This window comes from Megascapheus bottae, chromosome 12, assembly GCF_031878675.1.
Source record: "Megascapheus bottae isolate mThoBot1 chromosome 12, mThoBot2.hap1, whole genome shotgun sequence".
Classification (NCBI taxonomy): domain Eukaryota; kingdom Metazoa; phylum Chordata; class Mammalia; order Rodentia; family Geomyidae; genus Megascapheus; species Megascapheus bottae.
In genome coordinates this window covers 48,659,885-48,684,686 of record NC_143520.1, presented here as the reverse complement: position 1 = coordinate 48,684,686, position 24,802 = coordinate 48,659,885, and the positions used below count along the sequence as shown (strand labels likewise).

The 24,802-nt window shown below is 37.7% G+C and overlaps 2 protein-coding genes across 7 annotated transcripts in view; one reads left to right on the top strand and one right to left on the bottom strand.

Moving 5' to 3' along the window:
• Epb41l5 (erythrocyte membrane protein band 4.1 like 5) overlaps positions 1-24,802 on the bottom strand; it is a 120,881-nt gene that overhangs the window by 35,883 nt on the left and 60,196 nt on the right. The window contains exon 17 of one of the 6 annotated variants that reach the window (XM_090342963.1): positions 21,790-22,818. The exons of the other annotated variants lie outside the window; for them this stretch is intronic. Coding sequence (XP_090199089.1) covers positions 22,638-22,818 — 181 coding nt within the window. The 3' untranslated portion in view covers positions 21,790-22,637. Of the gene's footprint in view, positions 1-21,789; positions 22,819-24,802 lie in introns of those variants that run through there. 6 annotated transcript variants of the gene reach the window in all.
• Positions 421-1,036, top strand: LOC150056515 (anaphase-promoting complex subunit CDC26). The gene has a single exon (XM_090342964.1). The coding sequence runs from the start codon at positions 525-527 to the stop codon at positions 780-782; it is 258 nt and encodes an 85-aa protein (XP_090199090.1). The 5' UTR covers positions 421-524; the 3' UTR covers positions 783-1,036.

Genomic DNA, 24,802 nt, shown 5'->3' with positions numbered 1-24,802 from the left:
TTGGGGCATGAACTCAGGGCCTGAACAATTTCCTTGGGCTTTCTCAAGGCTAGTGCTCCAGAACTCGAGCCATAGCACCACTTCTGGCTTTTTCTATGTACGTGATACCAAGGAATTGAACCTGGGCCTTTGTGCATGGTAGGCAAGCACTCTACCACTAGGCCAAACACCCAGCCTGGAAGCATATTTAAATATACTTCCCATATAGTGAAATGCCTCATTCAGCAGAGAGGTCCAAAACAGTAAGTTGACTAGAACCAATGCAACAACAGGGGGGAAAGGCCAACAGTGGGACAAGCTACATTCCTAGTGTGGCAAGATAAGAACACACAGATTCCCAGGTACCAAAATGGAAACAAGATGCACACCATGAATCTAAACTGATAAAATATTTCCTTCAAAAGTGATTAGAAGCAGATGGCCTATCGATAGATTCATGGTGGGAGCCGAGATTCCGGGGAAGAGCTCGGGCTTTGAAAAAGGAGTTGAGTTCACTGGGTTTGGCTCTTGGAATTGATTTCAGTATGCTGCGACGAAAACCAACACGCCTGGAGCTAAAGCTTGATGACATTGAAGAGTTTGAGAGCATTCGGAAGGACCTGGAGACCCGTAAGAAACAGAAAGAAGATGTGGACATTGTGGGAAGCAGTGATGGAGAAGGAGCCATTGGGCTCAGCAATGACCCCAAAAGCCGGGAACAAATGATTAATGATCGAATTGGCTATAAACCCCAGCCCAAGCCCAACAATCGCGTATCTCAGTTTGGAAATTTTGAATTTTAGATGGATTTTTTTGAATGCCAGAACCCTGGAAAGGAATAAAATGATGGCGGAAGTACAAATCAGGTTTAGAGAATTGAATGCTTGTACTGAAGCAGAATGTTTTACCTCCTGAAGAGAGAAATCATTTCTGCATGAAATTACTGATGTGCAACTCATAAGCTGGAATCCAAATTCTGATTTGTCTCTGGAAAATTTGACAGTGTAAAGCCAATCTGATTTTGTTTTTAAAAATAAATATATTTTTGGAAAAAAAAGTGATTAGAAGGAAAAGTTCTGGACAGGAAAAAATACCAATTATACAGAAAATCAGAAATTCATCATATTACATATACTATGTTATTGCTTTACCACTGCAGGCCATGGTAGAGTGCTTGCCTAGCATGCACAAAGATCCAGGTTCAATTCCTGAGTACTACATACATAGAAAAAGGCCAGAAATGGTGCTGTGGCTCAAGTGGTAGAGCACTAGCCTTGAGAAAGGCCAAGGACAGTGCCCAGGTCCTGAGTTCAAGGCCCAGGACTGGCAAAAAAAAAAAAGGAATATATCTTTGCAAGCCTACAAAAATTAATGAAAAGATTTAAAAATGTGAACTATAATTAGAATTTAATGAAAATGCTGCTCTGTTGCTAATTTTAAAAAAAAAACCTTAAACTTAACATGTTAAGATCAAATTTGTCTTGATCTCTCTCTCATTCAAAATAAAGTATAGAAACTTCAGTGCACTACAAAAGTTGACTGGAGACTTTGTACAGATATTAGCTTTTCCAATTTCCAGTTTTGGCTCTATGTTAAAGGCTGTTTATTAAAAAAAACACCCAAATGCCATGTTAATAAGATTAGGATACAAATTATCAATGCAAACTAAAACTAAAGGATGTAAGACTAGGAAATAGGAAAAACACTGTCTGAAAAGGACACTACACAGGTCTAGTACAAAGGGACAAAGTACATGTGTATGTGTGTACGTGTATTTGTGAGACACTGGAGTTTGAACTCAGGGTCTCAACAGAGCTTGCTAGACCTCTAACCATACCCCAGTCTGGAAAGTTTTTTTTTTTACAGAGAATTCTGTTGAACATTACCTTAGCAATATCATTAGTATAAATATTTAAACTTTATATAATCATGAGAAAAATGCATAAATGGGAACTTAGACCCATCCTGCAAAAAAAAAAAAATCAACAAAGACTCTTTTTGTAAAAGCCAAAAAAAGGTAAGGAGAAGTGAATTGTTCCTAACTAAAGACACATAAAAGCAAAACCTTTAAAGAAAAATAGCTACAAAAAGCACTTATTCTGAATATGAATTAATTTAATCCATATTATATCAATGGTATATGAAAGTATTTTAGGAATAAAGTAGTTCAATGTCTACATTATTTTTGTTGTTGTTTGTTGCCAGTCCTGGGGCTTGAACTCAGGGACAGAGCACTGTCTTAGAGCTTCTTTTGTTCAAGGCTAGCACTCTACCATTTGAGACACAGCCTTTTTTGTTTATGTGGTACTGAGGAATCAAACTCAGAGCTTCATACATGTTAGGCATGTTTACCACTGAGCCACATCCCAGCCCTACATTATGATTCTTTTTTTTTTTTTTTGTCAGTGATAGGGCTTTTTTTTCCTTGGGTCTGGGCACTGTTCCTGAGCTCTTCAGCTCAAGGCTCTACCACTTCTGGTCATGGACTTTTCATGCCCAGCCTGTCTTTGAACCTCATTCCTCAGATCTCAGCCTCCTGAGTAGCTAGGATTACAAGCATGAGCCACTGGTGCCTGGCTGCAGTAAGGTTTTTGACTTGATCAGTTAAAAAAAATAAATGCCAACAAATACCGTGAAATATAACAGCTGATGAATCTAGGGAAGGGCACACTCCATACTCACCTGTGTGTGTGTGTGTGTGTGTGTGTGTGTGTGTGTGTGTGTGTGTGTGTGTGTGTGTGTGTGTGTGTGTGTGTATTGCCCATCTGAGGCTTAAACTCAGGGCCTGAGTGCTGTCTCTGAGCCTCTTTGTGATCAAAGCTAGGGCTCTACACTTGAGCCACAGCGCCACTTCCAGCTTTTTCTGTGTAGTTTATTGGAGATAAAAGACTCACGGACTTTCCTTCCCTGGTCAGACTGGCTTCAAATCACAATCCTCAGATCTTAGCCTTCTGAATCCCTAGGATTTCAGGCATGAGCCATTTATGCCTGGCTCCACCATTATTTTGACTTTTTTTGTAGGTTTGAAGTTTTCCGAAATAAAAAGAACACATGTACTTCCCTTGGGTTAAGTATGTAAATGCAGCTTTAAAACCATTCATTGTTAGTCCAGAATGTACCAAGGTCAGATGACTTAAGTATTACAAGGTCTGGTATCTGTGTAGATGAGCCAAGGCAGCAATCAGGAGAGAGAAGGATTGAAAAGAGGTGAATGATGAAGAATTCTGCCTATGTTGGGAAAGTGATGGCTTATAGGAGAGACAATGGACAAACGTACTAATGTGTAGCACCCGAGCTGGTATTTGTACACATGCACGCCACATTGATGGATTACAATGGCATTTCCATATAATTGCTGTTTTGTCTTCTTATTCTTCCTTCTTCAGTCTTGAAAGCACCAGAGTGAGAAAGAGTACCTGCTACAGCTGAGCACTGGTATCTCATGCCTGTAATTCTAGCTACTCAGGAAGCTAAGACCTGAAGACTGCAGTTTGAAGCCCAAATAGTCTGTGAGATTCTTATCTCCAATAAACTCCCAGAAAAAGCAGGAAGTTGCCCTATGGCTCTAGTTGTAGAGCACTAGCCTTGATCAGAGTCTCAGGCCTAGGCCCTGAGTTCAAGTCTCAGGATAGGCAGAAAAAGAAAGCAAGAAAGAAAGGAAAGAAAGAAGGACTGCTATTCTAATCTCCACTATAGGTAATGAGAATGGGAAATGAGAAAATCTTGGAAGTTGGATGGACATTCAGAATGGGACTTTTTGTAAATTAAAGTATGCTTCAATTTCTAAAAGATGGTTCTCCTATTTATGACAGACTAAGAAAGGGAAGGAAAAGTCTACTTTGTTTACAGTAAGCGAGAAAGAGTAGAACAGTTTGGAGGTTGATAATCAGTTGTTTCAGCACCACAACAAATTCCTTAAACATGGAATTAAAGGGCTGGGAGTGTGGCCTAGTGGTAGAGTGCTTGCCTAGCATGCACAAAGCCCTGGGTTCAATTCCTTGGTACCACATATTCATAGAAAAAGCCAGAAATGATGCTGTGGCTCAAGTGGTAGAGTGCTAGCCTTGAGAAAAGACCAAGGACAGTGCCCAAGCCCTGCGTTCAAGCCCCAGGACTGGCAAAACAAACAAACAAAAAGGAATTAAAAGGTAGGAATGTTATGCATACCCATAGTCTCATTATGTTAGAGCGAGTAGGAGGATCATGAATTTAAGGTCAGCCTAAGTCATGGCTAGGAGCATGAGGTACATGACATCCCCAAAAACCAAGGGATGAAAGTATAGCTCCATGGTAAGAGAGGTTGCCTAACATGCATATATACACGCATAAATCTCACTGGATTTCATCCCCAGCACCAAACAACACACACAGTTCAGAGCCAGTTACAAGCTTGAAAGTATGTGAGACTCATCTCCTATTAAGCATCAAAAAAAGCTGGAAGTAGAGCTGTAGCTCAATTGATATAGCACTATAATTTGAGCAAAAAAGTACTCAGGATCCCAGGCATAGCACAAACAAATCCCACTTCTTATTGTTAAAAAAAAGCAAAAATATTAGACAATAAGTGCATTTGCAATTTTGAGAGTTTATTTCTTTTTTTTTCTTTTTTTTTTTTTTTGCCAGTCCTGGGCTTGAGCTCAGGGCCTGCGCACTGTCCTTGGACTTTCTCAAGGCTAGAGCTCTACCACTTGAGCCTCAGCACCACTTCCAGCTTTTTTCTATGTATGTGGTACCAAGAAATTGAACCTGGGTCTTCGTGCATGCTAGGCAAGCACTCTACCACTAAGCTAAACTCCAGGCTTGAGAGTTTATATATCTGGTATAGTAACACATATATGTAATCCAATAGTTAGAGGCAGAGGATAATTAAAAAATAATGAACCTGGGCTGGAAGTTTGGCCTAGTGATAGAGTGTTTGCCTAGCATGCATAAAGATCCAGGTTTGATTCCTCTGCATCACATATGTAGAAAAAGCTGGAAGTGGTGCTGTGGCTCAAGTAGTAGACCCCTAACCTTGAGAAAGCCCAAGGACCGCTCAGGCTCTGAGTTGAAGCCCAAAGACCAATAAAAAAAATAAAAACAAAGACAAAAACAAAAAAAAACCCTTCCTTAGGGTGTAATGTAGTGTAGTAGTAAAGTGCCAGGAACTGAACCCAGAGTTTTAAGTCATCCAACCAACACACTATTTATTGCTGAATTACACTTACAGACTCCTCATCAAATACTCTATAAATAAATACAGTCTACTGTGCATCCAATGCACCTCTGCAAAGCTGTAAGGACAACAAACATACCATTTCTTATTTTTGTAATGGCATACATTTGATGATATTTTGTTGGTAAGAGATGCAAATGCTGTCAAACACTGCTGGCCAAATGTAGACTCCCGCTACCTCCCCACAAAAAAGCTTCTAGCAATATCTAGACAAATTAAAATGCATTTACTATGCGATCAATATAATCATGTGTGAGTAATAGTGGAACCAATCCATGTAAAATGTAAGCATAGTACTTAAAAAATAAACTTTAAAGAACATAACTCAGTAGATAAGTTGTTGAATGTGGTATGGGTTTAGTAATTCTGAAACTGGCATATACTGTTCAAGGGAGCAAACATGGAGATAGTAACCACTGGGTGTTATATTTCTCACCAAAAGAGAAGAGAAATGGGAACAAGGAAAGCAAAGAAAAATCCTAAGTACTGGTTTGGAAGTAAGAGTATCAACAATCAACATGAACAGATGATTTAAACATATGTAATCAGTTTTTTAACTCTATCCACCAAGTCTGGAAGGAATGACATTCACAGTAGCAATGTACATAGCTAGCGCACAGATTTCAGCTGTGAAAACACCAAAGGAATCAAGATTCTTGAATTTAAAAAAAAGGTGGATGTCAGTACTAAAAAGCCAAAAACAAACAAATGAACCTCTGATGTCAAATGTAATAAAATATTATGTTCAACCTTGTGGTGGAAAAGTTAAGTGGTAGGGGTTCACTTTAGTGGAATTCTCCAGAAACAATTCTCAGGGCAGTTTGAATGCTAAAATAATGACAATAGCCACAACATTCAGAATTAGTCTGTAGATTTTTTAAAGTTCTTTTACAATGCCAGCTTGCCAGTGTAGAAACATACTTAGGTTTCTAAAACATTAACATTTATATAAAGTATTTGGTGTTATAAAACCGGGTAACTTTAAAATAGAAAATCTAACAGACATCATTTTAACCAGCAATCCAAGTTAACTAGACCAGCATCAGAACAAAATGATACCAAGTACTCTCTGATCTAATAAATATGTCACATTTCCTTGCAATAATGTACAACTTGAATAAATTAGTATTAACAATAGTCTACAAAATAAACTTAATATATATGAATGCAAATGTTATACAAAATAAGGAGAGTTAAGGAATTTTTGAAGTATAATCTTGAATGTTTAAGAGATGTTGCTATACACAAAAATTTGGGGATGATCAGGAAATGTGAAGTGGGCAGAATATATTAGGTTGTAGTATTTTACATTTTATTTTCTGAATATATGTGGTAATTGCCTGGTGGAAAAGAAAAACATTTTTATCCAGATGTTGGTGGCTTACCTCTCCTAGCTACTCAGGAGGCTGAGATCTGAGGACCATGGTTTGAAGCCAGTCCAGGCAAGAAAATCTGTGAGACTCTTATCTCCATTAAACTACTCAGGAAAAGCTGAGTGCTCAAGTGCTAGAGTGCTAGCCTTGAACAAAAGAAGCCCAGGGACAATGCCCAGTCCCTGAATTCCAGCCCAGGACTGGCCAAAAAGAAAAAGACTTTTACTTTTCTTAAAAGACAATTGTTAAAGAATCTGAATGCAAAAACCGGTCATTTCTGCAAATTACTCTTAAAATGATTCATAGTGAAAAAACATCCTTTCTCTGAATTTCCAATATATTTAAGCCATCTTTTAAAAGAACGGGGCCTGGGCCAGGAGTTTGGCCTAGTGGTTAAAGTGCTTGCCTAGCATGTATGAAGACCCGGGTTCGATTCCTCGGTACCACATACATAAAAAAAAAAAAAGCCAGAAGTGGTGCTGAGGCTCACGTGGTAGAGCTCTAGCCTTGAGAAAGTCCCAGGACAGTGCTCAGGCCCTGAGCTCAAGCCCAGGACTGGCAATAAATAAAATAAAAGAACAGACCTGAGCACAGCATTCTCTTACTTAAAATCCACTATATAAAGAGGTTTTCGATGGGTATTTTTTTTTTTTTTGGTCAGTCCTAGGGCTTGAACTTGGGGTCTGGGTGCTCTCCCTGAGCTCTTTTGCCAAAGGATACAGCCACAGCATGACTTTTGCTTTTCTGTTGGTTGATTGGAGATGAGTCTCTCAAGCTTTCCTGCCTGGGTTAGCTTTGAATCATGATCTGCAGATCTCAGTCTCCTGAGTAGCTAGGATTACAGGTGTGTGCCACCAGTACCTGGCTGTCCCCCTTACACCATTCATCTTCTTTGTTAGTTAAATTCTATTCACAATGTTTTCATTCCCAAATGCAACCTCATTCCATATGATTGCTGTTATTTCAACCTGAAATACTCTTCTGCTATGGCTTATGCCTGACTTCTACTGAAGTATCTTTTAAGGCCCACCTCTTATCCTGTAACCATTCAAAATAACATTACCTTGCTGTCTTCACTGTGCCTACTGCTACTTAAAATCACCTTTATCTACTTGAGTATTATCAGCTTCCTTTATAGGAAGGATACATATCATGACAATATCAATGGCTACTATATTTCCAGAATGTATGACAGTGACAACACATATAAAATTAACAGTCCCTGAAATTACTCATTTTGACTTAACAACTAGTATGGAGTTACGACTTTATTTTTAAAATTATTACTATTATTAGTTGGTCATGGTGCTTGAACTCTGGGTCTAGGCATTGTCCCCTGAGCTCTTCAGCTGAAAGGAGCCACAGCCCTGGAGCCACAACCCCACATTCCATTTTTCTAGTGGTTAATTGTAGATAAAGAGTCTCACAGTCTTTAGTGCCCAGGCTGGCTTTGAAGCGCGATCCTCAGATTTCAGCCTCCTAAGTAGTTAGGATTACAGGCGTGCATCCAGCAATAATAATAATAATAATATTATTATTATTAACTGGGCAAAATGTACTGAGATTCTATATCAAAAACATGTCAAGTATAGGAGAATATGTCTATGGTATCAATGACTTGAGAGGGAAAGGTAGGTATATCAAGGTCCTGAGGCAAATGGAACAATACTATTGAGGCCTTACCTGAAAAGCAAAGTAAAACCACAGGGTTGAGGATATGGCTCTAGGCATAGAACACTTGCTCAGCATGAGGCACTGAGTTCTCACCTAGTACCAAAGCCAAATAATAATTTCAAGGAAAAAAATAAAGTATTTCAGTAAATGTATTTTTGCTAAATTAAAAAAGTGAAAGTGGGGTTTTTCTCTTTCACTATCTAATTCATTGTATTTATCACAGTGTCTTCCAGATCCACTGATTTTACAGATGATTTTATGGCTGAATAATAAGTTCACTGTGTTAGAATATATAACATTATACAATTCATTGATGAGCATCAGAGCTTATTAAATATTTGGGAGAAAGCAAAGAGGGAAGTGTTTCAGTAGAGAAACACTCTCAGCATGCTCGGCAATAGAAAGATTGTGTCAACAAGAGAGGTAATAAGAGGAAAACATCTGTTATGCTAGAGGGTATCAGCAAGGTAATTCTTATAATTTGTTACACAACAAAAGAAAAATCAAAACTGCACTCAGCATCCAGTAACTTTAAATAAAGTCAGAAAATTCACTCTTTTCTTCCTTAGGGAAATATGCACAGTAAGTCATTTAAAATTTTATTGCTCCTTCAAGAAAGATTTAATTGCTTCCTACAAACTTGCAAATTGTTAAGGACTTGAATTCTACAAATAAATATTTAAAAGGAAGAGAAAATCACCCATTAAAATTAGGTAATTTATCTATACCAAGTATCCATGTTACACAGATATAGACTATAAAATCCCAATATTTTTTTTCCTTGCCAAGTTCATAGTTTTATTTTTTTTCTCATTCAGCTAAGGATATTCATCTGCCTGAAGGTATGTTAGTAACTTTACAGAAGAAATGCAAATAAAGTGTTCAGGGTAATATTCAGTTCCAGACTTGTAAAGTAGGATTCAGTAAGTTAACTGGCTTGAACACCAGGTATTTTAATACAAGGGTAAAACCCAAAACTTTTATAACTCAAGTAATCATTCCACAACAGGTTGTGAGAAATGTGACTGCCATTGTGTTCTGTGTTTTGCTTTTGTCAATCTGTCTCCAATAGGCAGAAACACTTAGGTAAAAAAAGAGTTGTTACAAAATACTAATAAATATAATCTCTGCGTAAGAATGGTGATGTTATACACCTTTGTGAATAGACTAAAAAAAATCACTGAAATATGTGTTTAAAATACAGCAATGCCCCATTTTCGACTTGTGACTCTTAGAAATGTTTCAGTACAATCTCACTGCTCAAAAGTGTACAGAAGAGTAAAGACATTTCTCTTACTCATCTTCCCTTCTAGGTACACTGTCCTATATAAACTGAACCACTTTTGGGGGAATGGGGGTCTCCCTCTACACCCAGGAGTATTTTGTTTTTAACTCATTTATATTACTATGTGTTAGCTAAGCAAAGCAATGTTTACCATACTCCTTACCCCACAATATCTGAAATACACTGTTCAGCCATTTTGGTCCTTTTTCATGTATACACAATTGTGTGTCGTGTATACATATACATATATGTATATGTACACACGACACACACATATATGATGATGTCCAGCTCTTTACAAAAATGGGAATACATCTCATGTATTTTGAGTTAACATACACAATGTGAGCAATATTTTGTCGCTCATACTCCCACCAATTGACATGCATCCTTCAAGCTGCCACCACAGTCACTTTTCCAGAAGAGACATGCCTATTACCTTCTCTTCTATTATCCTCACTCTTGGACTTACCCAGCTTTTACACTTTCATGAGGGCAGCACAGTGACTCAGTCTGGGTTAGACTCTAACCTGTAGAGTCTGGAGTCCAGCCTCATGATGCATCTTTTCTGTATCTTAATTTCTTAATTATTCCAGTTACACGGGAGTAAATTCTTGCAAGATACTTATTCTGTACATTCAAAACAATGTCAGGAACAGGACTTGTCAGCTATCAGGGTCATGCCACATGTTAATGAACAGTACTGGAGTTTGAACTCGGGGTTTTGTGATTGCTAGGCAGATATTCTACCACTTCAGAAACACTTCCAAGCTGAACTTCATACTCTACTAAAACCCAGTTCATCATTCCTCAACTATACCCAACTTTGCCAATTTTCTTTTGCTACAAGTTTCTTACCCTACAATAATTTGTAATAATGCTTATTCTAAAAAAACAAAACAAAACAAAACAAAACAAAAAAAAGAACAGGGACCGGGAGTTTGGTCTAGTGGTAGAGTGCTTGCCTAGCATGCAAGAAGACCCGGGTTTGACTCCTTGGTACCACATACATAGAAAAAAGCCAAAAATGGTGCTGAGGCTCAAGTGGTAGAGCTCTAGCCTTGAGAAAAAGAACCCAAGGACCGTGCAACAACAACAACAAAAAAAAAACCAGACCAAAACAAACAAAAAAAACCCTGGAACAACACGGCTGGGAATGTGGCTTAGTGGAAGAGTTCCTAGTGCGCACAAAGCCCTTGGTTTGACTCCTCAGTACCACGTACATAGAAGAAACCTGAAGTGATGCTGTGGCTCAAGTGTTAGAGTGCTACACTTGAGCAAAAGAAGCTCAGAGACAATGCCTATACCGTGAGTTAAAGCCCCAAGATTAGCACAAAAAAAAATCTAAAATACGTGCCAAGAACTTTAACCTGTCTTTGGTCTTTTAGGACCTGCCTTGCTTTTATCAGATAGTTGTAAAACTATCCACCTCTACAGATGAGTATAAATTTGATGCTGAAGACATAATTTTGATTATTCATTACCATGTGTGCCAAAATGTGTTTTGTTTTCATTCAATTGAATGATATGTAGTGTTTGTTCTATTGGTAAGATAAACAAAAATACTTTCCTTGTTGAAGCTTATAATCTAGATAATATAGATGATAAATGTAAGCATACAATAGGTAAAGAAGATAAAGAGTGAAGGCAAAGGGAAATTCAAGATTTAAAAGTGAAGTTATTTTAGTGTGGTAAGGACAAGCTTCTCTGAGAAGCAACTTAAAGGAGTAGGAATGACCCTTGAAGGAGTCAAGGAAGGAATATTAAGGCAGTAGTAACGTACAAAGATCTTGTGAGCAAACATGATGGATATTTGAAGTATCAGAAGAATCTTTTGGAGGCAAATGAGCAAGGTCAAGATGGGCAGAAGTGATGGGAAAACCGTGCTTCTCAACGTAAGAGTGTGATCAAGGATTGAAGTGACCCAAGTGATTACCTTTATGACTGCTGAGGGAAATAGTAGCAATAGGTACTGAGCCATGGTAGCTAAGAGCAAGGATGGTTTGTAAAACTATAAATCTATTGATAAAGAGGAGTAAAGATGACTGCAAGGTGCTACAGTCTATAGCAGGGTCTGTAACACAGGTTTATAGACTCAGACTGGAGTCTTCTGTAGTGCTTTGGAACCAGTAGGTCTAAACAACACAATGGCCTAGCAACAGGAACACTGAAACTGCCAGTTATGAGCCAGAAAAAGTGTAGAGGGAGAAGATTAGAGAGGGAAAGAGAATAATTGTTCCACTTTTTTTTTTTTTTTTGCCAGTCCTGGGGCTTGAACTCAGGGCCTGAGTACTGTCCTTGGGTTTTTTCCTCAAAGCTAGCCCTCTGCCACTTGAGCCACAGCACCACTTCTGGCTTTTTCTGTGTATGTGATATTGAGGAATCGAACCCAGGTCCTTGTGCAGGCTGGGCAAGCACTCTACAACTAGGCCAAACTCCCGGCCATGTTCCACTCTTAATATATTAAAATTGAGATGCTACAAGTAATTATTACTTCTGCAGAATTTACCCCATTTTGAATGCTAATGTAATCACTGAAAACATATGATCGAAGGGAAAATGTGGAGGCCATCTGTGACCTAACCAAACTATTTTAGAAAAGGAGAAAGTTTAACACTACTAGCCCAGCAGAGGCTTTGTATGTACTTAAATAAGAAACCTTCTAAACATTGTATTTTCTTTCACCTCTTGCAAAATTGTCATGTAACAAACTACCTTATCAGAACAAGACACCGAGTGCCATCTTCTGGCAAGTCAATGGCAAAAGTATAATCTGAATGTTATCTTCCTGAATGTAGCACTTGTATATAAGCTACTTAGTTCCTTTGTGTCAGAGACTAAGTGTGGTTAAGATGGGTTTAAAAGACAGTAAGAAGTTGAGTATAGATAATTCTTTCAAGCCAAAGAAGTTCTACTACAGTGGAATTAAGAAATGAAATACTCCAAAGGGGAAGTGGATTCAGGTTTTTTTTGTTTTCATTTGTAAATGATGTATCACAGGACCTTTTTATAAGAACATTCTAAAAGTGGAGAAAAAGTGATGATACAGAAGAGAAAGCATCAGTGTTAAAATGACTGCTTTCTCCAAGTACCTGGATCAGGGTGTGAGGGAAGAGAGGACAAGTGGACTGTAAATACAGTATGCAATGACTCACTTTGGGCAACAGCAGGAAAGCAAAAGAGAACTGACCAAATTCAGACACATTCATCAATAAGATGCTAGGCATGTATAAAGATTTTCTGATTGGTTATTTTCTCAGTTAAGCAAGGGCAGGTAAGATTAAGAAGTGAGAACTGAGTTCATGGCAGTTCTGAAGAGATTTTCAGTCCAGCACAGTGGGAGAATGAAACTGTGATATAATATAGATAATATAGGGCAGCAGTGTAGGCCCACTTGAGCTTTGTGGCAAATGAGAATATCCAGTGGTATTGTGTGTATTTCATATTCATCATCTTCAGGAATCTTATATAAGGTGTGTTGCCCAGAAAGGGGCAACATAGGACAGTCAAGAAATTGTAAGTGAATGAAATGAAAGAAATGAGGACTGAATGTATTTTATTAATGTTTGAAAATAAGCTGGGTGTGGCGGCTGATAACCTGCAATCATAGCTACTCAGCAGGCAGAGGTAGAAAGAAGTCAGATTAGTCCAAAGTTAGGAAGACTCTACCTGAAAAACAAAATACAAACAAAAGGCCTAGGGCTGGGCTCGAGTGGTAGGGCACTTGCCTAGCAGGGATACATGCCTTGTCCAATACCTAGCATAATAAAAAAATAAAGATTTTAATAGAAGACACTCAAAAGTTTCTCAATTAAAAAATTAAGTCTAATGTGAAAGGGTATTAATGTATGTGAATTAATGCACCTTCTATCTGGCAAATATCATGTAACCCTTTTATTAATTACAATAAAAATATTTTAAAAAAATTAAGTCTACAGACTTCCTTACCAAATTTAGACTCTGTGTACTTGCAATCTAATCAAAATACTAGTCTGTGGTACTGGGATCAAACATAGGGCCTTGCACTTAATAGCAAGTACTCTACACTGACATATCCTTAGCTTGTTTTTCTGAGACAAACAGGATCTTGCTATGTAGGTCAGGGTGACCTCAAACTTGCAACCCTCCTGTCTTTGCCTCCTGGAGTACTGAGATTTCAGATACATGCGCACACGCACACGCACGCACACACACACACACACCCACACACACAGAGCCAATCTAAGGCTTGAAATCAGGGGGCTGAGCACTGTCCCCAAGCTGCTTTTTGCTCTACCACTTGAGTCACAGCCGCATTTCTGGATTTTTCTGTTTACATGGTACTGAGGAATTGAACCCAGGGCTTCATGAATGCTAGGCAAGCACTCTACCACTAAGCCACATCCCAGCCCCACCACTAAATTTTTTTTTTTTTTGTTAGCCGTGGGGGTGAACTCTAGGCCTGGGTGCTATCCTGAGCTCTTCAGCTCAAGGCTAGCACTCTACCACCTGAGCCACAGTACCACATCTGGTTTTCTGGTGGTTAGAGAAAAGCCCAAGTTGGCTTTGAACCACAATCCTCAGGTCTCAGCCTCCTTAGGAGGTAGAATTACAGGCGTGAACCACCAATGTCCAACCCTAGTGATATTTTATACTGTGAGATGTTTCCATGGTTTTTCTCAAATATTGCTACATTAGTTCACAATAAAATCAAGCCAGCCAGGGACCGGGAGCTTGGCCTAATGGTAGAGTTCTTGTCTAGCATGTACGAAGAAGACCTGGGTTCAATTCCTCAGTACCACATACATAGAAAAAAGCAGGAAGTGAAAAAATAAAAAAAAATAAAATATGGACATGATATGGGAAATATAAACACAACTACATAAACATAAAAACTTATGAGTCTAGGGACCGGGAGTTTGGCCTAGTGGTTAAAGTGCTTGCCTAGCATGCATGAAGACCCGGGTTCGATTCCTCGGTACCACATACATAGAAAAAAGCCGGAAGTGGTGCTGAGGCTCAAGTGGTAGAGCTCTAGCCTTGAGAAAGTCCAAGGACAGTGCTCAGGCCCTGAGCTCAAGCCCAGGACTGGCAAAAAAAAAAAACAAAAAAAAAAACCTTATGAGTCTATAGATTAATATTAATATGTATCTATGACATACAAACCCTTAGCCTAATTTTGATTATGTTCTAAAATCTAAGTGCCAGTGATTGTATATAGAGATTCCCTTCTTGAATACTTGTTTGTTAAACATGTCATTTGAAATATGATGTAAAAATAAATGTTAAATTCTTTAATAAAATAAAATAAATAAAAGAAAAAAGCAGAAAGTGGTTCTAAGGCTTAAGTAGTAGAGCTCTATCCTCGAGAAAGTACAAGAACAGTGCTCGGGCCCTGAGCTCAAGCCCAGGATTGGCAGAAGACTTAAAGAGAGTCTTCTCTGAAGAACAAACAAAAATGGCCTATAGACACATGAAGAAATGCTCAACATCTCTGGTCATAAAAGAAATGCAAATCAAAACAACTCTAAGATTCTACCTCACTCCAGTTAGAATGGCCAGGATCAAGAAAACTAATAACAACAGATGCTGGAGGGGATGTGGCCAGGAGGGATCCCTACTACACTGTTGGTGGGAGTGCAAACTCATTCAACCACTATGGAAGTTCCTCAAAAGACTAATCATAGAGCTCCCCTATGACCCAGCAATTCCACTACTTGGCATTTACCCAACCATCCAGAAACAAGGGCATACTAAATATACTAGCACAACAATGTTCATTGCAGCATTATTCACCATAGCAAAGATATGGAACCAACCTAGATGTCCCTCAGTTGATGAGTGGATCAACAAGTTGTGGTATTTGTACACAATGGAATTCTATGCTGCTGTCAGAAAGAATGACATAGCCCCATTTGTTAGGAAATGGAAAGACTTAGAAAAAATCATATTAAGTGAAGTAAGCCAGACTCAAAGGAACTTAGGCTCAATGGTTTCCCTCATTCGTCATAATCAGTAGAAACCTTGGGCTCTACTAGCAGAGATCTGCAATAGAGCAAAACCTTGATACATAAGGCCATAGAGTATGAAGCTAATTGAAAGGGCCTCCAGGATATTGAAACAAAAGCCATATAACGAATGATTGTTGTCCTTAATGTACTATGTTATCTCTCATCTCTTTTGCTGTCCCTTGGGTATCTCATATTGTTACAGTTATCTGATATATTTGTTATCTGATATATTGGATTTATTTGTATTTGGTTATTTGAAATTAGATAGGGAAGGGGGGAAAACCAAGACGGGGGGGTGGGGGGGGGAGGGTAATGGGGACCAAGACATGTGAAAGGGTATCAATGTATGTGAATTAATGCACCCTCTATCTGGCAAATATCATGTACCGCTTTTATTAATTACAATAAAAATATTTTTAAAAAAATCAAGCCAGCCAACACCTTCCAGTTATCAGTTCATAATTTTCAACTCTCCTTTACTCAGAATGGTTTAATTTGTTAATAATGTTTGGGCATATCTGTATAGAAGTTTTATTACAAAATATATAACTTATTACAAAGCCTATCCATACACTGACATCTCAATTCATTAAAATTAATTCAAAACAAAACAAACGAAACTTCAAATAAATTAATAAACAATGAATGAATGAAAAAACTACAGCTGTTGAACCTGTTTTTAAGAGGAGGAGATAGAGGTTTATTATGCCGCTCAGAATCTTTAGTCACAATCCTTGGAGAATGTTGTTCTCCAAGTCAGATCTCTCTTTTCCTGCCAGTATAAACACAATGTTGGCCAGCTGCCAGGAACCAACTGTAAAAAGCTCATTCAAGCTCCACTACCTAGAACTGAGGCCACAGCTGCTTGTTGGGAACACAGAAGCTTAATTACTTAAAATAAAGGGGGCAGGGGGAATGTGAGAACAATTCCCTCAGGAAGAACAGAACACTTGATTTTCTACTTTAGCATATAAAAAGTTAATATAACAAAAAGTATAGAAAATGTTTTTCTTTTTAACTAACTTTTTAAAAAGAATTTTCTCTTCTCCTTAGTAATTCTCCAGAAAGTCTATTAAGGATATGCTTCCTCATCAGCCAAGTAGCTGAAGGAACTACATTAGCAATGGACAAAAAACTGATAGACAAACCAATGAAGTTAACAGATTTTCCTCTGGAAGTGACATCCTTCATGTCCTGATTTCTATACTATTAAGATTAATGTTCCAAATGAAGTCTTTATGTAAAAACATGTCGAACACAAGCATGCATGGAAACTCAGGAAACAAAACTGAAGCTGTAGTATAATTTATACTAAAATTTAAGGAAGCATAATAGTGGGAAATATATTGTTACTGACATCAGAATTTCATTTTTGTGGAAGTGGCTCAAAGTGGTAGAGGGTTAGTTTTGGGCAAAAAAGCTGAGGGAAAGCACCTAGACTCTGAGTTTAAGCCCCTTAACCAACAAAAATATATAAAAATGAATAAAAATAAATTTTTTTTCAATTTTGCAAACGCACATATACAAGCCTATATCAAGGACAAAAAGCAACTTAGCACAATTTGCTATTAATTTCAAACTCAATAGTCAGTGGCTAACTCACACAAAATAATGGCTTTAGAAAACAAATTACGGTTTAGAAATGGTTTTGTTAAAGTGTTTAAAGTAGCATGGCTCTATAACGAATGACTGTTGTCCCTAATGTACTATGTTGTCTCTCATCTCCTTTGCTGTCCCTTGGTTATCCCATATTGTTATAGTATCTCACTTTGTTATCTGATATATTGAATTTATTTGTATTTGGTTATTTGAAATTTGATAGGGAAGGGGGGAAAACCAAGAAGGGTGGGGGGTGTGGGGGGGGGGAGGGAAATGGGTACCAAGACATGTGAAAGGGTATCAATGTACGTGAATTAATGCACCTTCTATCTGGCAAATATCATGTAACCCTTTTACTAATTACAATAAAAAAAATGCAAAAAAAAAATAAAGTAGCATGGCTCAAACTTGACTATTGCTTCTACCATCATTGGTGTGCTGTATTAACCATTTCCCAACCTTTCCAGCTTACATTTGTGAATGTAACCAGAAGCATCATAAAGTTGAAAGACTATCATCATATACCTATGAAGGCAAATGTCTCCACAATATTGTTGTTCCCTTCTGAAACTCAGAGACTGGGTCCTCTATTGTTAGCCTCTTTCATCTATTTTCCTACTTCAGCAAAGTGGAAATCCTAGTGTCAGGATTTCTTGATGACATCAAGATTTCACTTTCATCAGGGCACACAAAAGTGATCAGCGTTACTACATGAAAATTCTTATACCATCCAAGAAAGTATGTAAAAATCTAGTGAATAAGTACTCACACTGAATGGCTCAGTAGTGTCTACTGGCCTAGCATTTACAAGACCTGAGCTGAAGCCCCAAAAAGATAAAGGAGGGAAGGGAAAGGATGGACAGAAAGAAAAAAAAATCTACAATTAAGGTTCATCTAATTGCACTGCCTTAGGAAATAAGCTGTCTCTCTTTTGTATTTTATCATATTTGCAATCGTACTTTTATATTCTGGACAATTTTACTGATGATCTACCAAGGAAGCATGATTTTTGTTTGAGTTAACACCTTATATGAATCTACCTCAAAAAAAAATTACAATGCCAAAATGTACTAGATGCTTTTCAGACATTATATACCTATATAGGATAAATACAATTCCTTTTATACTTATTTATTTTTGTCAGCCGTGGGCTTGAACTCTGGGCCTGGGAACTGTTCCTGAACTCTTCAGCTCAAAGCTCATGGCTCTATCACTTTGAGCCACAGCACCACTTCTGGTTTTCTGGTGGTTAGAGACAAGAGTCTCATGGACTTTTGTGCTCAGGCTGGCTTTGAACTGTGATCCTCAGATCTTAGCTTCTTAGTAGCTAGGATTATTACAGGCATGAGGCACTATTGCCTGGCTTCAATTCCAATGTTTATCTGTAAAATCACATTCTTATCTATGACTACTGTATCATGGATACTGTTAGTCATACTCAATAGATTAAAATGCCTTTGAGATGTTTTAATTATGAAAAGCATAATAGTCTAGTTAGCTCACACCTGCAATCCTAGCTACTTGGTAGGCTGTTTTGAGATCAAGTTTGAAGGCTACACTCAGCAGAAAAAAAGTTCATGAGACTCTCTCTTTTCTCAACAAAGAACTGGACATGGGCCTGTTATATTAGCCACTGGGAAGCCTACTAGTGGATAGTACTCAGGCATGTGCCTACTTCCTAGTGAGACAGTATCTCAAAAATAATGACCAAATTCAGGGATGGAGACATGGATCAGCAATAAGAGTGTCTGCTTAATAAGCAAGAGGTCCTGAATTCATAAACCTCAGAACTGCCACAACAACTATAATCTTTTGTTGTTGTTGTTGCCAGTCCAAGGGCTTCAACTCAGAGCCTGGGCACTGTCCCTGAGCTTCTTTTGCTCAAGGATAGTGCTCTATCACTTGAGCCACAGCACCACTTTTAGCTTTCTGTTTATGTGGAACTGAGGAATTGAAGCTAGGGCTTCGTGCATGCAGGGCAAGTACCCTACTACTAAGCCACATTCCCAGCCCAACTATAATGATCTTAAGAGCTCATTTATTTCTATGTGTTAAAGTAGGAAGGTCATTATTTTTGTTGTGTTTCTAAAAGTTCCCTAGTAAGAACAGCTGAAACAACCAATCTAATTCAAAATAGTAAATTATGCTAATCAAATGTACCAGAGCAATTAATTAGCACTCTAGCACATGCTCATGGAGTTCTTTGCTGCTGACTTCCTTTGATCAGAAGGATAACCATCCAGTAGGTTGCTTCTGGAAGGTATTATTTCTCTAGTCTAGACTTCTAGAAGGTATTATTTCTCTAGTCTAGGATTTTATTTCCTACACTTGATGCCCAGACTGGCATCAAGTGATCGATCCCCCCAAGTAGCTGGGGCTGTAAGGACAGTTGCCCATATTGTTTCTAATCTGAGATTAGAAACTGACTCTGTGGGCATCACAAGAGGAGGAGTAGAAAAACGTAAGTTTGAGTTACTTATAAATTTGTCAAGCTCTGGAAATAACAAGTGTAACTACCTTCTTGCTACATCAGTAGCAAGAACAGATACAATACATCCTGAGTGTCCCCTATCCAAAATACTTGGAACCACAGGTGTTTCAGAGCTTTCTGAATTCTCTTTTCTTTTTTGTTGGGGGGGTGGGTGAAAGGGGTGAGCAGTCAGAGAATGGAACTCAAAACTTGGTATCTGACACTGCTCATTGGCTACTGATCTGTCAACTAAACTGTGCCTCCAACCCCAAGTATTTTATATTCTGAAATGCATAAGGAACTACCTGCAGGATGAGACCCAAGTATTCATGTACACTTCACATATACTTTGTACATATGGCCTCAAGGTAATTTTATAGTGTTTACCTAGCTCTCCTCTGTTTTTCTTTGATACTTTTTGATACAAGTATTGGGGCTTCAGTCTAAGGCCTTCTCACTTGGCTTTCTTGCTCATTGCTGGTGCTTTACCACTTCAACCTTACCTCCAGTCTATAGTTTATTTGCCTTTTGATTGAAACCTGTTACGTAAGATAAAGATGTAGAATTTTCCACTTGCAGTACATCAGCCACCAAGAAGCCATCATTATACAGAATAATGATAAACTCAGGTTATAACTTACCTGTAACTCTCAGAATGTGGAGACTTCAGATTTCAAAAATTTCAGATTATAGATGTTCAATCCATATTGATACAAAATCTGGAAGCTTATGGAAACATTTATAATGTAGGCTATTTTACTACGATCTAGTCTTAGCCCTTTGCTGTGTCTCACCTCTAATCTGGTTTCTATCAGGAATTCATGAGTAGAGGGTTTTTTCTGAGGGGATGGGGGGGGAGGAGGTCTGAACTCAAGGCCTTGAGTATGTTAGGCAGGTGCTCAACTGTTGAACCATGTCCCCATTTTCATTCAGTTACAATAAATTGTTTTTTTGTAATAAAGTTTCAAATAAAGGAAAATCATATGATCTTTTATAATTAACAGTACTGATTGCTTTAAGCTCTAACTCAGAAATGGCCTTTATGAATAAAAAATAGAAGATTTTCTTCTTTAGATACAATCTTCTCACACTTCCAAAGTTAAGATTCATTGTATGAGTGTCTGCACTCAGACTTCAACAGTAATATTAATGTAAGTTAAAGCCTTGGGACTTTGTAAAAGAGCAGGAAAGCTTTGTTACCTATTACATCCCTGGTTTCTAGTATAGAAATGGTAAGATCTTTATATTCATTCTCATGAAATTTGGGGGGTGGGGTCAGTCATGAGGCTTGAACTCAAGGTCTCTGTGCTGTCCCTGAGCTCTTTCTTGCTCGAAACTAGTACTCTATCATTTTGAGCTACAGCTCTACTCCGGTTTTCTGGTGGTTTATTGGTAATAAGACTCTTACAGACCTTCCTGCCCCAGATGACTTTGAACAGCAATCCTTAGATCTCAGCCTCCTGAGTAGCTGGGAGTATATACATGAGCTACCAGTATGTGGCATGAATTTTCTTTTCCTTCCTTCCTTCCTTCCTTCCTTGATGGAACTAACCAGATATTCCGTGATTACAATGTCTATGGTCAAACACTTTTAAGGAAAGAAAAAAAAAAAACAATGAAAAATAAAATCCAAGCTATGCAAAGTCTAAAACAATCTGAGGATCATACATTAGTGCCATTTTTAGCACACTAAATGATGATGAGCTTAAAGGTCAGGAACTGGACAATTTAAGATATGGATCTGTTCAGATTCAGTATGTGTTAAAAAACAGTTTGAGCATCCATCCCCTTATGAAGAATAATGATAAACTCAGACTGAAACCTATACATTTATACCTAAATATTATTCCATTGTACTAGTCTTCTACTAACAAGCTGCATTATAACTGCAACATATCCAAACTAAAGATCTGTTTACTGCTGTCTCACAAGGAAGATTTATGGGTGATAAAACCAATCAGACATAAGCAGGATAGATTAAACAAGTTAGGATGTTTACAATGGAGCTTCTTATCTTGAAAAATCAAAATATAAAAATATCTTCAAGTTTCTATTTAACTAATTTAAGATTTTCAAAATATTTCTAAAATTTGAAGAACTATAAAAGGAAATGCTTCCCTTGAATCACTCCCATTCCATAAAAAAGTACCTTTTCCAGCTAATAATCTTCCTCTATAAATTAAGCCAGAGTTTGAACAACTATATTCCGAAGTTTAAAAGGACCCCACATGGAAATATATATCTCACCACCTAAAAATTATATGGTTTGACTCCAGAACTTTATTTTAAAGGTTATATAAGGCCAGATTATGAGGTTGTTGAAAACCTGGGTAATCCATCAGCTATATTCAATGAAAGAAAAAAGAGATTCATGTAAAAAAGGCAGAAGAAATAGTTTTCATTTGGAATAACCATTCAGTAAGCCAAAGTAACTATTCAGATTTATCTCTCTGTATTAATAATTCTATTATTATATCTTTACCTGACTTATAATAATGCTATTATTTCCTGACCTGACAATATTTGTGCTTATTAAAAAGTAAAAATATATTAAAAATTTTAATTAAACCTTAGGTACATAAATGAAATTAAGGCACCAATCAGTTTAGAAATTAAAAGTATAAGAACAAGTATTATTATAATAATATCATCAAAGGCTGATGCATCACTACTGAACATGCTTCCTTTTGAGGTGTGCCTTTAGTGTGTGTTATTCTTTAAATCTTAATATATTTGTATGGCATGTACATGATTGATAGTTTTTCATAAACAAAAACCTCCTGAGATTCTGAGTGATGTATTAATATGCTAAAATCACAGTGATATGAACACTCTTTCAATAGGGCAACAACTATTATTGTCAGTGATGGTATACAGCTTCTTCAGATCCCCATCCCATAGAAGGGAATCCAAATAGCACTATACAACTAGTGAGTCAGTAAAAAAATAAATTCTCCCAAATGCTCCTAATGTGATTAATTCTTTATCAACACCAGAAAACATGTATCATCAACTTGAATAACAGAGTCCCAAGGCCTAGAGGCTTAATAACTCATATCTCAGTCATGGCTGCATGGCCAGGGAAATGAACATCATGAAGGGCTCCTGCATTCTTCACATTGTGCTCAAGTACAAAGTCAGTGTAGTTTCTATGTGCAGCATGGGGTGGGGGCAAAGCCCTTGTGTTCCACTGGTTTCCACCACGTTGGTTACGGTCACTGGCAGCAGGGAGCCTGGATGGTTGGGGAGTGGGAGGGGAGCACAGTTAGTCAATAGGAAAAGGAGAAAATGGATGTGTAAGAGGTAATAAAGGAGAGAAGCAAGGTGATTAGCATGCACCACTGCTCAGTATTTTACCAACATAGATTCCATGCAATAACATTCAAGAATTGGAAAAACATTCAAGAATTGGAATAAGGTTACATGTAAATCAAAATGCCAGTATGGAAATATGTGTAATCAAAATCTGTGAAGTGAATTAATGAATAAAGAAATGTTATAGTGAGTAAGACACTTGTCTCTCCCTGATGTCACTACCTAAGGCAGAAATAATGTTTCAGGTATTAATGAAAAGAAAAATAACAGTCTTTCAAAGGAAAATATTCATAATTACTTAGCTCAGAACAAAAGCATATGGAAATTGATACTGTGTGAAAATTATCTCCCAAATTAAATGATTTTAAAAAACTGAAATTCAGAAGAGCATTAAAAGAAAATCTGTTCTCAGAGGTCAAGTAATTTTATAACTCAAGAGGATAATGTGGTAAGATTATAAGTCCCCTCTAAGAAGCTATTCAAGCATAATAAAGCCCTTTTAGCACTGTGCTGTAGAGCTAAAGAGTGAAATGGACACATGCAGTTTCTGATTCCAAGTGGTCAAAGTCTTCCAGTAGAAAGAAAACATCTGTGAAGGTTCAGCAAATTAAAGGGTTTTGGGTTTTTTTGGTGGGTCGTGGGGCTTGAACTCAGCCTGGGCATTGTCCCTGAACTCTTCAGCTCAAGGCTACCACCCTACCTTGAGCCAAGCCCCACTTACCGTTTTTCTAAAGGTTAATTGGAGAAAGGAATCTCAGGTTCTTTTGTGCCCCGGCTGGTTTTGAACCTTGATCCTCAGATTCCAGCCTCCTGAGCAGCTAGGATTACTGGTGTGAGACACCGTGCCCGGCTGGCAAACTAAAGTTTTATGGGATGGTGAAATGGAGATCTTCAGTCATTTTTTTGCTTTAGAGAAGGTCTTGAGTTTTGGGGGGCTTTGTTTTTTTTCTGTCCTCAGACCTCCTACCTAAGTTGCCTGAGTAGCTGGAATTTCAGATGTGCATCACCACAATTGGCTTATTGGTTGGGATGAGTTCTACCTTCTAAGTGATTAGAATTACAGCTCTGTGCTACCACACCAGCCTCTCAATATCAATTTTGAGCCCATTTCAGCTTTAGGAAACAGAAATAGATTTTTCAAGACAAATGCAGTTTTGTTTTTAAACAATAAATTAACTTTATTGTCAAAGGCAATATAGCTTGTTAATGAGACCTAATGTACAAAATTCATTACCCTCAACACAAGATCTCCAAAGAAAATTAAACTGGATTTATGTTCTTATCTCTGATGAAAGATTTCTAAATTCAGCTTGTTTTCTCCTGTTTTTGAGACAGACCTCACTATGCAGTCTAGGCCTCAAACTTTTGATCCTCTTATTTCTGTTTCTCATGTGTAATTATAGGAGTATTTTATTTTTATGTTTTTGAAACAAGATTTCACTAGATTGCTCAGACTATAATTTCCTGGGCTCAGGAGTTTCTCTTGCCTCAGACTCTCAAGGAGCTGGGATAGCAAGCACTATGTCCAGCTACTTATAAATGATGAATGAGCTTAACTTTCACAAATTTTTCTCAAAAGGTGATAAATTTTCAGTTACTGATGTGACTATTACATATGATTTTTAAATCAAAGCATGCAGAAAATCCATTAGCTGCTAGACATGCCAGTTCTATGCTTAGTTCCATGCTGTGTGAACACTGGCACATCCATAAGGATTACCACTCTACTTCACTCAGCAAAGGAGGGCTCAGCCCAAATACACAAAGCAATGAGAACACACAGCTCCAAGGTTTTCATTTTTCTTGAAGTGCAAATCAAATTAAATACTCTAAAAACTTCATCAAAGGAAATGGGTAGTGCTGAAAAAATAGATTTAAATATGTCATCATTAAAATGGAAAA